General features: G+C 41.2%; 1 protein-coding gene across 6 annotated transcripts in view; it reads left to right on the forward strand.

The window, feature by feature from the left end:
* Positions 1–4,179: 4,179 nt before the first annotated feature.
* LOC138976247 (MLX-interacting protein-like) overlaps positions 4,180–14,919 on the forward strand; it is a 39,006-nt gene continuing 28,266 nt past the window's right edge. For all 6 annotated transcript variants that reach the window (XM_070349079.1, XM_070349080.1, XM_070349083.1 and 3 more), the window contains exons 1-4: positions 4,180–4,636; positions 12,041–12,147; positions 12,811–12,884; positions 14,374–14,514. In XM_070349079.1, coding sequence (XP_070205180.1) covers positions 4,266–4,636; positions 12,041–12,147; positions 12,811–12,884; positions 14,374–14,514 — 693 coding nt within the window. In that variant the 5' untranslated portion in view covers positions 4,180–4,265. The remainder of the gene's footprint in view (positions 4,637–12,040; positions 12,148–12,810; positions 12,885–14,373; positions 14,515–14,919) is intronic.

The following is a 14,919-nucleotide window of genomic DNA, read 5'->3' on the forward strand; positions in this document are numbered from 1 at the left end:
TTTCCTTGTTTGTATTATGATTATGTAAGTGTAAAGCGCTCTGGGCTCGTCACCACGAGGTTTACGCGCTATATAAGTAATCGTTATTATTATTATTATTATTAAAATTGTAAAAAAAAAATTTTTTTTATAAAACGATCCAAATTTACGTTCATCTTATTCTCCATCATTTTCTGATTCCAAAAACATATAAATATGTTATATTTGGATTAAAAACAAGCTCTGAAAATTAAAAATTTAAAAATTATGATCAAAATTAAATTTTCGAAATCAATTTAAAAACACTTTCATCTTATTCCTTGTCGGTTCCTGATTCCAAAAACATATAGATATGTAATGTTTGGAGTTGAAAACACGCTCAGAAAGTTAAAACGAAGAGAGGTACAGAAAAGCGTGCTATCCTTCTCAGCGCAACTACTACCCCGCTCTTCTTGTCAATTTCACTGCCTTTGCCATGAGCAGTGGACTGACGATGCTACGAGTATACGCACACCGTATACCGTGGTTGCATTAGAAAAACGCAGCCGCCGGTTTTGGTTGCGCACTTCCGCCGTTTAACTAAGACACGCGACGTAAGTATCTCCACAAAATCACCTGTAACTTCTCACACATGACATATCATCACAGAAACATCGATTGTACTTTGGCCTAAGATGTTGCTGCATCGAACGATCGATCTGTTTCAATGCTTTAATGTGCTTGTGAACGTTGTGCTTCAATTATTTACACCTTTTTATGCGTATTCTGTGCAAGTTTTGACTTTCCACAGTCACTACGGACATTTAAGAGCATGATAATGATCACACACTATTGTGCTGTAATCAATGGCAATTCCTTGACATCGGGGTCAAATATTAAGTTTTAAAGTGGAACAGAAGCGTCATATTTCATGAATCTGTGAGGACACACCACGAATTTTCGGTTGCACACTTCCGCCACAGTCGGTTGCACACTGCCGCCGTTGAAGTTTTGCTTCGGGTGCACACCGCCGCCGCTTTTTTTTTCTACTTCGCTTATAAAATAGAGTTTCTTCACATTGTTTAACGTCTAACTGACCACACAGAGCCGTCTTAAGACATAAAACATAGATAGGCTCAAAATATTTTACAAAGAGAAGGGGAAAGTTTTGCAGTGCGGAAATTTAAAATAATTGCTTTGTTTGGTACACAATACAACAAAACTTGCTTTCTTTCCCGGAAGGTACATGGTATAATCAAATTGCGCCAGCTGTTGGTGAAAAGTCACTGGAGACGATGATTTCATAACCTTTTGGTGTACTTTCTTGAGTAAATAGTAAAGTGTTGTAATTTTAATAATGTAGACTTTGTCTTTATTTGTGATAGGTGATGAAAAGAAACAAGAAGCAATGGGCAGAATTAACAGGTCATACATTTCGATGTGTGCCTAGACATCAAAATAACGTGAGAGAAATATTCTAAGATTTTACTGTTTCTTATAGCCACAATTGCATGTCTGTAATTGCAGATGGAGGTATCTGCTCAAACGCTGGACAGCTACCTTGATATTAGCGCTGAGGTAGTCGTGGAGACGGAGCCTGTAAACCCTCCAATCGGACTTCCAAAAATGACATCTAGGCTAGGTATTGCAAAGTTTATTTTTGCGCATGATGACCTGCAAACACCGAGTGTCTCCGAGCCGTCCACAACTTGACCCTGGTTCTTAGGACCGCCCATGAACCGGATAAATTTTCCGTGGAAAAGGTGGTACCCAGTTCGCCAGAATAGTTTCGTCTCCTCCCTGTATCTCATAGAACTTGTGTTTTCTTCACTGTAAAAGCGCACCACATCCAAGAATAACAGGAAAGAAATGTTGTTTAGCGGAAATGTTCCTTCACATATCAATTCATGCAGTAGAAGCCATGTTGACAAAAGTCCTTGCTCCTTTAATCGTTGGGCAGCATTTGGTAGAATTTCCAGCAGTCGGTTTATTTCAGCATCAAGACCCTCAGGTTTGCTAGCTTCACACTCACTTTGCGACTGATCTACACTCTCACTGTTTGACGGATCCACAAACGTTTTGTTTTTGATTGTGATCTTACCACTGCCATCGTTCACCTCTATCTCCTGGCCAGCTTTATTAATCTCTGCGGGTGTCAACCGGAAATCTTTTGACACGAACTTTCTCTTTCCCGTTGCTTCATCGAGTACCAACTTTCGAAATTTTAATGGATCACCACTATGCTCCGCTTCAATATGACGTACTACTTCCGTTAGTCTTGAAAAAAGGTCCGAACAGTAGTAGCACTTGAACTCCATCACCTGAAAGGAGCACATTCTTTCATTATAAAAACCACAAACAAAAAACAAGCCAGGGACAAAAGATCACACACACACACATACACACAAAAAAACAGCTCCTGGGTAGCCCATTTGGTTTAGCCATGCAGTCATGAAGCTGCATGGATTATATCCCATATTTATTTTTCGATATCAGGTTTGTACCAATCCATGTATCTTAATGAGTGAAATGAAATAGTCTTTTCGTTGTGATCATCTCACTCTACCTTACTATATTATTGTTATCTCAGTAGACTAGTGGTTGAGCGTTGGTTGTATTGTGTTGCGTTGTGTTGAGTAGAATCTGAAATCCTCTCCCCCGATGTAACCGGGGTTTTGGCATCTATTGCCATATCACAACAGAATGTTGGTGTCACAGTGAGTAATGACAATAACAAAAACAAAAAACCACATAAGAGAGAGAGAGAGAGAGAGAGAGAGAGAGACAGAGAGAGAGAGAGAGAGAGAGAGTGAGTGAGAGAGAGAGAGAGAAAGAGAGAGAGAGAGAGAGGCTATTTAATTTAATATATTACCAAATTAGTATACACCAGAAGGTTTATGATTTTCCAGACCTGTATGGAACATGCCTAGAGACAGACACAAATAAAGTCCTGTTTCTTTCTTTAAAACAGTGGCGGCGGTGTGCAACCACTTGCGACGGCGGTGTGCAACCGCAACAAAAAAGAGACGGCGGAAGTGTGCAACCGAAAAATCTTGGGGTGTCCTCACAGATTCATAAAATATGACGCTTCTGCTCCACTTTAAAACTTATTATTTGACCGAGATGTCAAGGAATGGCCATTGATTACAGCACAATAGTGTGTGATCATTATCATGCTCTTAAATGTCCGTCGTGACTGTGGAAAGTCAAAACTTGCACAGAATACGCATAAAAAGGTGTAAATAATTGAAGCACAACGTTCACAAGCACATTAAAGCAATGAAACAGATCGATCGTTTGATGCAGCAACATCTTAGGCCAAAGTACAATCGATGTTTCTGTGATGATATGTCATGTGTGAGAAGTTACAGGTGATTTTGTGGAGATACTTACGTCGCGTGTCTTAGTTAAACGGCGGAAGTGCGCAACCAAAACCGGCGGCTGCGTTTTTCTAATGCAACCACGGTATACGGCGTGATACGGTCTTGCTGAAAAATGGCATTGCGTTCAGTTTCATTCTGTGAGTTCGACAGCTACTTGACTAAATGTTGTATTTTCGCCTTACGCGACTTGTTTCAATGTTTACTGACAAAAACAGTAATCATGTGTCAAAATACTGGATCGGCTTCGGGATGGGCCATTTAGGAACCTACGCTAACAAGATGGCGCGAGCTTGCATTCAAAGTTTGAATGCAAGCTCGCGCCATCTTGTTAGCGTAGGTCAGTTCCTAAATGCGGGATGGGCTTGTGAAGAAAAGTAGTCTAGGAATTTTTCTCGTCGTATTTTTTGTCCACTGACCGTACTGATCGTATTCAAGACAATAATGCGTACAAAACACGGCAAAACTGAGTCGTATGAGTTCCCAGGTCTGTTGTTATTAGCATGAAACAATAAGTGGTCCATATAGGCAACCTTCCCCTATAGTTCAGTGTGACAGCCGGCCGCATATCTACTCATGAAAACAAGTTAATCAAGAAGAATGACCGCCAGGAGTTTCAACTGCAACAACAAAACCATTAGTTGGAAAGACCACAAGAATAAAGATGTTAACAAGTCCATATGATATCAGTCTGTTTACATAGGCAGTCAGCTGCAACTAGAGTTATGTTTAGCAGCAGTAACCTCCCCTATGTTATTCACCCTTGAACTTGCTTGTTGATTGCTTCCTGCGATTTGATTGGTCTAAAACCTCTGTTCACGTGCTTAGAGCGTGACACACAGCAGCCTTCTGTAATGGCGGAGCTTGTTTTGGTAGCAAGTCAAGAGCAGAGTGTTGATGAAAATTACCTGACCTTCGATTCTGGGAATGGCCAGGGACAAGCTTCCGGGGCCTAATACACCTGACAAAATGCTGCAGATTCAAAACAGGCAGAAAGCGCTCCTGTCTGAGAGTATTTTTGACGGTCCTGGTAGCCCCCAAGAATCTCCCGAATCGACGATTCATAGTGGGCATTTCATGGTAAGCAGAGTGCACGAGGACAAAGATGATGATGACGACGATGAAGTTACAAACTTCTCCGACGATACCAAAGACTTTTCAGTTGCAATGGGCTACGATTTTGTTCAGGCGAACAGGGCGACCTCGCAGACCTACAATTTCGGGCCGAAAAGTACGCAAACGCTTTCCATCGATGCTTCGCTGACGAAATTGTTCGAGTGCATGACTCTAGCCTACAGGTGGGTACGGAATAATATTGGTTGTGCTTTGCATGGTTCTGTATGCACAGATATGCTGCCTTGTCTTCCTCAGACAAACTTGGTGCATGTTTCAATCAAACGTAAACTGTACTGCATGATATTCTGTTGCGGGAAGGAGAGGGGTGGTTTACAGACAGAAACGCGAGGGGAAGTTGGTCATTCGCTTGACTGACCTCCCTTCTGTTGTGTAATGAGGGTCACTATACCTAGATGAGACAGTGACAAAAGGTCAGGTGTCATGTCTACTGTCCCGAATGACACACGATTGCTGACATTTCACCATTGCCAACAGAATAAACAAATAAGAAATAGGTAGAAAATGAATGTGAAAACTGACTTTAATTGTTGATCAGTATTTTCTATACCACTAACAAATAATCCACTTGCACATAGCTGTTTGGCAAATGTATGTTGCATGGGACACACTGACATGAAAGTGGAAGATGTTTTTCCCTCTAGAGAAACTACATATCAAGTTACACTTTTTGTGCTCTTCCATTCCAGTTGGCAATCAATTGTTAACGCATGTTATTAGAAAAAATAGAACGAAAACAGATTAGATAGAATGAAAAATGTACTGGTGATGTCATTTGGGACATACTGACATGAAAACGTCACCTTTTGGCATTGTCTCAGATACGTATCGTGGTTTTGACAGGACAAGCCTCCAGGTAGCAGGTCATTTACTGAGACTGGTCAGACACTGAAACAGTCACTGAGTCAGCTGTTTTCACCCGTTGCATCATACTTCATACTCACTTTGCGCTTGGACCATCCCTTTGGAAAGGGGGTAACAAATTTTAGGACTAGTTACTGGGCATTGTTATGTTATTATCCAGCAAGAATAATGCATTGAACTCTTGAGTTGGAGTGTAACAGCTTGAGCTCTTTACTTTCTTAGTGAAGGGTCAGTTTGTACTCTCGGTGTTGTTAATGTTATGGGGCCTTACTTAATGTTGTGTGTTTCGATCGCAAAGGGAGTGACACTGTGTGACTGACACGACATTGATCATATTTTTAGGGCTGACTGGAAAACATAATTTTATTCTTTGAAAATGGGAGTGTGACTGCTTTGTGAGTGTCAGCTGGCCTGTGACAAGGTGTATGGTGAAACGGATACTGCTAATACTAAATAGGACTTGGAGATATATCTTGTTGTAAAAATTCACATAACTGACATTCTTTCAATAGTTTTCACAATGTATAGAAGTACTGTCATGCAGATTAATTATAACATTATTTCTCCTCGCAGTGTAAATCTGCATGGAGAAATAAGTAGACGTTGCGGTCATACTTTGGTGTTTTTGGTGTTAATTATGCTCAAGACTCTTCCTGTTTGGCTTTGAGTTTGACAGGCTGGCAGTTTGACAGGCTTACCTGAACTGTGATTGCATCATCACCTAGTGTAGCACTAATCTCTTTTTACATTTAGTCAAGTTTTGACTAAATGTTTTAACGTAGAGGGGGAATCGAGACGAGGGTCGTGGTGTAGTGTGTGTGTGTGTCTGTCACTGTCAGTCTGTCTGTGCGTGTGTGTGTGTGTGTAGAGCGATTCAGACTAAACTACTGGACCGATCTTTATGAAATTTTACATGAGAGTTTCTGGGAATGATATCCCCGGACGTTTTTTTCCTTTTTTCGATAAATACCTTTGATGACGTCATATCCGGCTTTTTGTAAAAGTTGAGGCGGCACTGTTACACCCTCATTTTTCAATCAAATTGATTGAAATTTTGGCAAAGCAATCTTCGACGAAGGCCGGGGTTTGGTATTGCATTTCAGCTTGGTGGCTTAAAAACTAATGAGTGAGTTTGGTCATTAAAAATCAGAAACTTGTAATTAGAATTATTTTTTTATTAAACGATCCAAAAACAATTTCATCTTATTGTTCGTCATTCTCTTATTCCAAAAACATATAAATATATGTTATATTTGGATTAAAAACAAGCTCTGAAAATTAAAAATATAAAAATTATGATCAAAATTAAATTTCCGAAATCGATTTAAAAACAATTTCGTCTTATTCCTTGTCGGTTCCTGATTCCAAAAACATATAGATATGATATGTTTGGATTAAAAACACGCTCAGAAAGTTAAAACGAAGAGAGGTGCAGAAAAGCGTGCTATGCAGCACAGCGAAACCACTACAGCGCTAAGAACAGGCTCGTCAGTTTCACTCCGTTTTGCACAAGCGGTGGACTGCGGTCATTGTGAAAAAATGCAGTGCGTTCAGTTTCATTCTGTGAGTTTGACTGAGCTTGACTAAATGTTGTATTTTCGCCTTACGCGACTTGTTGAATGTTTTGGTTGGTAGAAGTCATACTGTACTAACTCTGACAAACAGCAGTTGAGATATTTAACAGAGATACTAATAGTACTATTACTATTAGTATTACTGTATTACTTTGAATACTATTAGTAGAGTATTTACCTTCTTCTTCTTCTTCTGCGTTCGTGGGCTGAAACTCCCACGTACACTCGTGTTTTTTGCACGAGTGGAATTTTACGTGTATGACCGTTTTTTACCCCCGCCATTTAGGCAGCCATACGCCGTTTTCGGAGGAAGCATGCTGGGTATTTTCGTGTTTCTATAACCCACCGAACTCTGACATGGATTACAGGATCTGTTTCGTGCGCACTTGGTCTTGTGCTTGCGCGGACACCGAGGAGAGTCTGCACACAAAGTTGACTCTGAGAAATAAATCTCTCGCCGAACGTGGGGACAAACTCAAGCTGACAGCGGCCAACTGGATACAAATCCAGCGCGCTACCGACTGAGCTACATCCCCGCCCAGAGTATTTACCAACGTAGGACACTCGTTGAGAAAAAAATGGGTATTAGGGTACAGGATGTACATGTACAATTTACATTAAAGCCCAATACTAGTTCTGTAATGTTTTTAACTTCAAGCATGATGGAAATTATTTCACTTTTCAGTGAAGACACTGAAGTGTCACAAAGTTTGCACTTTAGATCATTTGACCCAATCCAGCAGTGTTAGACACAGAAATAGGGTTAAAGGTTACACCCTTTTTTTATGCAGCGGAGATTGCCCTCACGTCTTTACAACCGATAACGGATAAGTAACAGTACTACATAACACTAAAACAAAAGTTACAAGAAAACGGGGCCACTGCAGTGTTTCTTCTTATCACTATCAGTGTAAACAGAAAATGATAAATACTAACTCTGCCCAAGCTAGTACTTAGTAGTCATGATTGTATACATTACATGCACATGTATACATAATGATAGAAAATGGGTGAGGATGTTATCTTTTAAGGTAAATTTATGGAGAACAAGATCAAATGCATGAGAATACTTTCAGGTCTTAAAAGTACAATACAGTAAAACCTGCATCTAGCGGACCCTTATTTCGGCGGACACCTTTGCATAACGGACAATTCAAGTGAGGTCGGATGTATTTTACTCTCAAGAACACCTTGAAAGAGCGAACACCTCAAAGGCGCGGACGCGGACACCCTTTTCTGGTCCCGATTGGGTTCGTTACTTGTCAACAATGGACAAACCCTTGAAGCAGACAGCTTTTAGCAGACGCTGGTCCACCATCTTGGTTCTGCAAATACAATCTCGCTGGCGATGTGAACGCGCGAGAAGCTTATTTTGTAAGCCAATGACAGCGAAGTTGATTTTTGTATGGTGCACGCTCATTGGTCGATGCCGTGAACTCACAAACATTTCGGGTTTCTACTTTCTGTACTGTGAGTGTGATGCATCCTCATCCTTCGTCTTCGTCTCATCATGCCAAAACGAAACATTTTGACTTTAGAAGAGAGAGTCGATGTCATATAGACCGTTCGAAAAGTTGCTGATTTGCGGAAAAACTCAAATTTCCAACATAAAAGCTGATCGAACACAAATTCTCAGTCAGTGGGACTCCGGTGCCAGATCGACAGCAAAATGTGTTAAGAGAAGAAAAACAACCTATGATGAGTTGAACGAAGAACTCTGCGAGTGGTTTTCAACAGCTCGATCAAAGAATCTTCCAGTGAATCATGAATGGCCCATTGCTTCAGATAAGAAACCGATTGCACCTCTCTGTCTCTGTCTCTGTCTCTGTCTCTCTCTCTCTCTTTGAACAAAAAAACAAAACACAAAAAAACTTGAGGGCTTCAAAACTTTGAGTTTTAATAATCACTGTGGCAAAAAAGAATCAGTGACTTGGTTTTTTTTTGTCCAAAAAAATGTTGGCGCATTCATATTCATAAGAAAGGACACCTTGTTACAAAGGACAGTGTCAAGGCTCCCCAAGAGCGTCCTTTGCTCGCAGGTTTTACTGTAGTATATATATAGCTATTCTGATGCCAGATGGACACGTGGGGGAATTCGGGGGCCGTGATTGGATGGTCTCTTTCGATCATCAAAGCATAATGCTACGGAAGTCGGCCATTTTTGCCAATATCCAAAAGCATATTGGCAATAACAAAGACGCATGGTTCTGGTTTACCCATCTGTACCACACGATGTTTCAATCGACAACAGCACACAATGACAACTTGAAATTCTTCTCGGGAATGTTTTTCAGCTTTACAAATGTCGATAGTGTAACCGAGTGCCGTAACACTACGAATCAAACAGGATTGAAAATGTTAGGGCTAATTTCTTAGCCCTATAAAAACTGTTATGCAAACCCGAAGGTTTCCATGAACATACAGACAATCGGAAACCACCAGACCCCATCACAAACAGAGTTCCACAATCCACCGGTGAGTTACCTGCCCATCCTTAAGATTTTGCTTAGAACTGTCAAATCCTGTCCTATGGTAGATCTTTTTAATTCACATGATAAAAAGAACCACACTCTTTGAACACATTAAGATCACTGGCTGAAGGAGTTCTAAGCAGAAAGGGAAGAATTAGTACAGTGGAACCTAGCTTTTAAGACCCCGCAATTTAAGACTTCCTCCATTTTAAGACTTACTGTTCATAACCTCTGTAAATGTACCCCCATCTTAAGACTCCCTCCTTTTTAAGACTCCCTCCTTTATAAGATTCCCTCCTGTTTAAGACTCCCTCCATTTTAAGACTCCCTCCTGTTTAAGACTCCCTCCATTTTAAGACTCCCTTCTGTTTAAGACTCCCTCCTGTTTAAGACTCCCTCCATTTTAAGACCCCCTCATTTTTAAGACTCCCTCCTGTTTAAGACTCCCTCCATTTTAAGACTCCCTCCATGTTAAGACTCCCTCCATTTTAAGACTCCCTCCTGTTTAAGACTCCCTCCATTTTAAGACTCCCTCCATTTTAAGACTCCCTCCATTTTAAGACTCCCTCATTTTTAAGACTCCCTCCATTTTAAGACTCCCTCCATTTTAAGACTCCCTCCATTTTAAGATTCCCTCCTGTTTAAGACTCCCTCCATTTTAAGACTCCCTTCTGTTTAAGACTCCCTCCTGTTTAAGACTCCCTCCATTTTAAGACTCCCTCCATTTTAAGACTCCCTCATTTTTAAGACTCCCTCCATTTTAAGACTCCCTCCATTTTAAGACTCCCTCATTTTTAAGACTCCCTCCATTTTAAGACTCCCTCCATTTTAAGACTCCCTCATTTTTAAGACTCCCTCCATTTTAAGACTCCCTCCATTTTAAGACTCCCTCATTTTTAAGACCTGATTTTCTCAGATTTGTGGAGGTCTTACAGGGGGGTTCCAGAATACCTTACATTACAACACCAGCAGTGTTGTTCCCAGACTGAGGACTAAACTGGTTCAGTTGGACCTGTATCAGTTCAAATGTCCTGGCTATGATAAAATTGTTAAGTCAGATGACTAATCCGAGTCCTACACTACATGTATGTCAAAACATTGGATGTACATGTATGCAGCCACACCAAGTCAAATCATTTAGATTATAAAATGTAAGAACTTAAGAAGACTGAGGCATGAGAAAAAGACTGCACTAGTGCCCCAGTGCAGAAAGATCTGGGTCAGGACGGTAGTCCCAGCTTCTGCCCTCATTTTCATAATCGGGTCACCTTTTTATCAAAGCCCTTTAGAGTGCTGAAATTTCTTTCTGAGCTACTTGTGCGCCATGTAGCAGTGGGTGGCATTCCATTGCTATTTTAATAATAATAATAATAATGGACATTTGATATAGCGCATAATCATATATATGCTCAATGCGCTTTACATATTAATTTCTGCCCTGTGTTGCTTTCTGGTGTAGGTGTGTTGGTTGAAGAGAAATGAGAAGAAAAAGATTGAAAGAAAATGGAGGGGGCTGCTTACACTTAAGTTACAGTGTTAACAGAACTTACCTGCAGAGCTGTTTTTAGCTTGTTGTTTGGATAGAATCCAAACTGCGTCTTCTTTCAGAAGCACCTGTTTACGTAGCAATTAGTGCTTAAAGTTTGTCGGTTAACCCTGAATCTGATATGCAAGTAATAAATTGTAGTAATGGTCCCATGAGCTTTTGTATTTTTCTTACATATATGTCTGATGAGATTTTGTGTTTTTCTTACACATATATTATGTGTGTGTGTGAGAGAGAGAGAGAGATAAAGCGCAAGCATGTTTTTTAATTGCAATGCTGTTAAATGTGAGGATAGTGGTTTTTTGGCAGTTTGCACTCGGGGCGGGTTGGTCACATACACTCTTTTATTAAAAGATGGGTGATTGGTTAGGCAGTTTGTGTTGCTTGCTTGCTTACCATTAGGCTGAGTAGTATATGAGCAATGTACTGAGGTTTGCATGCAGAACAGTTAAGGCTCGCAATTCATATGCCTACATGTACACTTTTGTAAAAATTACTGGTTTGCGTTCTGTTCCTAGGTAAGACAAAGTTTACTATGTGAGCAATGTACTGAAGTTTGCCTACAGAACAGTTAAGTCTCTCAAATCATGCGTACATGTACACTTTGGTAAAAATGACTGCTGTGTGTGAGTTCTGTTCCTGGGTAAGCCAGAGTTCAGTAAACCACCTTTTTGCTTTTCCCACCTGTGTGAAAGGCAACACCCCTCTCCTGCAGAGAACAGCTGGCAGTTGCCTCACATTGAATGTTGATAGACACACACATCACCTGCACAACCCTGGGAGGCTGCATAGGTTGGAACCTTGTTGAAAAGGTCTCCCAGTGAGGAGTTCAGGGAATCAGAAGAAGGGAGAGGGGGGGAGGGGGGGTATATTTGCAGGGTTCTTGTGAATCTAAGGCAAGGATGGAAGAGAAGAATAAGAGGGGTTCAGGGAATAAGGGGGGGTAGGGGGGGGGGGGTCGGTATTTGCAGGGTTCTTGTGGATCTAAGGCAAGGATGGAACGGAAGAATCATAGGGGTAATGCGGGTGTGACGTACTGTGTGCACGGAGTGAGATGTTCTTTTTCTGGCCCCTGTCTGTTGTTTGAAACGTCTGTGCGTCATTCCATTTCAGTGGCAAGATAACATCGCCAAAATGGAAACCTTTCCGTGGAATGCACCTGACGGTCAAGGACAAAGTGCGATTAAACAACATCATCTGGCGCGAGTGGCACATGCAGTGTAAGTCTTTCTAAAAATAGATGACAAGAATTTGTTAACGGTTGAGTAACACTTTTGCACTTGTCTTAGTCTTTGCTCTTACCTATTTGGTCCCTGTGGGTTTTTTCTCTCACTGTTTTGTTCTTACTTCTCACTCTCTGAACAACCACACGCACACTATCTGTCTCTCTTCCAGTGTATGTCTGTCTGTCTCTCTCACTCTCGCTCTCTCTCTCTCTCTCTCTCTCTCTCTCTCTCTCTCTCTCTCTCTCTCTCTCTCTCTCTCTCTCAGAGTGTCTCGCTCTCGCTGACCTCTCTCTCTTTCTGGAGATGTTTTTATCATGTATGCAAGCATGCTTATAAAGTTATATGCATTCTGTAAACCTTTCAACTTTATCAGACTGATCTTGGCAGATGCATACACATTCCTGTGGGTTTGAGTTTTGAGTTCCTACACTTATTATAAGTAAACTTTCGCTCCCGTTACCCCCCCCCCCCCCCCCTCTCTCTCTCTCTCTCCTTCCACACCCCCACACTCATTCACCACCTAAAATGTTGGCAACATGCGAATGGTGCTCTGCTTTAGAGCAATAAACCAAAGATTCAGCCATGCTCATGCTGCGTTGCCAGGTGCCAGGCTGCTTACTTTTATCATCAGTCCAAGATGAATTTGTTCCTCTCCAGATATCTTTATGCAGAGGTCGGTGGTTTGCCAGTTTGCCACACCACTGTCAGACTACATCCATACCAAACCAGAGGTATGGCTGCTTCAGTGCTTGCAATTTTATTACCTGCTTATTTTTTTTATTTTTACGTAGCAGTGAACCGTATTCCAGAAATACACACAACAATTTAAATTTATTTAAAAATTTTTTTAGGCCCACACACAAAGAATGGTTGTTTAGGCCAAACAAAAATATATGTTGATGTAGGGTAATGTGACCAAAAACGATAGGGGCGGTAGGTTGGCTTTTTTTATTTTATTTTGTATTTTGTATTTTTTTAAAAATTTAGGTTACTTCCCTTAGTCTTGATATGGTTCGCAAAATGTGCCAAAAGTTTTTTTTTGTTTTGTTTGAGAAATGAAAAAAAAAGTGTTAGGGTCAGCTGGAAAAAATAGGGTCGGTCGGGTTACCCTAAACCATTTTTTTGGTTTTTTTTGTGTCTAACTGATGTCACTATGATATTTTGTAATATGTTCACGTGAATATTTATGTAAAGCTATGAACTATTTTCTTCTTTTAAAAAAAATCTGTTTACTGGATTTCAAGAACACAAGTCCTGGAGCCCCGGGTAGCTCAGTTAGTAGAGCACTGGACTTGTGATTTGGTCGCAGGTTCGAATCCGGGTCGGGGCGGACACGGGTCAACTTTATGTGCAGACTCAGAGTCGGTATCCATTTGTCACCACTGTGGCACATAGAAGACTTCGGTCATGCTGCCATAAGTGCAGGTGGCTGAATACACCTACACACGCAACCGGCACGGTTGGCCTAGTGGTAAGGCGTCCGCCCCGTGATCGGGAGGTCGTGGGTTCGAACCCTGGCTGGGTCATACCTAAGACTTAAAAATTGGCAATCTAGTGGCTGCTACGCCTGACGTCTGGCATTATGAGGTTAGTGCTAGGACTGGTTGGTCCGGTGTCAGAATAATGTGACTGGGTGAGACATGAAGCCTATGCTGCGACTTCTGTCTTGTGTGTGGCGCACGTTATATGTCAAAGCAGCACCGCCCTGATATGGCCCTTCGTGGTCGGCTGGGCGTTAAGCAAACAAACAAACCTACACACGCAGACACCTGGGTAGCGCGACTCTGTTGCTGCCAGCTTTCCACTGGGAGGAAGCGACCCGAATTTCCCAGTGATTGGACAAGAAAGTCATGAAAATGAAAATGATTAAAAAAAAAAAGTATACTGAGCCCAGAAGTGACATGCTGACACACCTTTTAATAATTTACAGTTACACTGCTTACGTGGGCCTGTTTGGTAATGGAGTCTTTTAGAGATATTTAGCGATATTTTGAGACTAATTAGTAATTTGTGACGCACGTTTCAGGTAGTGGTGTTTGAGGGAAAGTGAGTGAGAGAGAGAAATGGAGATTTTGAGAGACCTTTAGCAATATTTTGAGAGTAATTTGTGACGCACGTTTCAGGCAGTGGTGTTTGAGGGAAAGTGAGTGAGAGAGAGAAATGGAGATTTTGAGAGACCTTTAGCAATATTTTGAGAGTAATTTGTGACGCACGTTTCAGGCAGTGGTGTTGGAGGGGAAGTACTGGAAGAGACGCCTGGACACAGTCACCAAAGAGTACAAGAAATGGCGCCGATACTACAGGGACAGAATCCTGCAGACTATGCCAGAAACCCCTTCTCTCTTTCCTTACTCCAGGGAGGTATGTTTGATGACTTTGTATATTATTAGTTATTTCTAATATGCTGGCTGTTAGCAAATGATAACCAATATTCTGACTGTTAGCAAATGATAACAGACACGTCGAGGAAATGTAATGTCCAAATGAGCCAGCAGTCACCCTTCCTTGATAGACTGTGCTGTGTGTGTGTTTCAATGGCTACCTTGATAGACTGTGATGTGTGTGTTTCAATGGCTACCTTGATAGACTGTGATGTGTGATGGTTACCTTGATAGACTGATGTGTGATGGTTACCTTGATAGACTGTGATGTGTGATGGTTACCTTGATAGACTGTGATGTGTGCATGTTTCAATGGCTACCTTGAAAGACTGTGATGTGTGATGGTTACCTTGATAGACTGTGATGTGTGATGGTTACCTTGATA

Source organism: Littorina saxatilis, linkage group LG9, assembly GCF_037325665.1.
Source record: "Littorina saxatilis isolate snail1 linkage group LG9, US_GU_Lsax_2.0, whole genome shotgun sequence".
In the NCBI taxonomy this organism is placed as follows: domain Eukaryota; kingdom Metazoa; phylum Mollusca; class Gastropoda; order Littorinimorpha; family Littorinidae; genus Littorina; species Littorina saxatilis.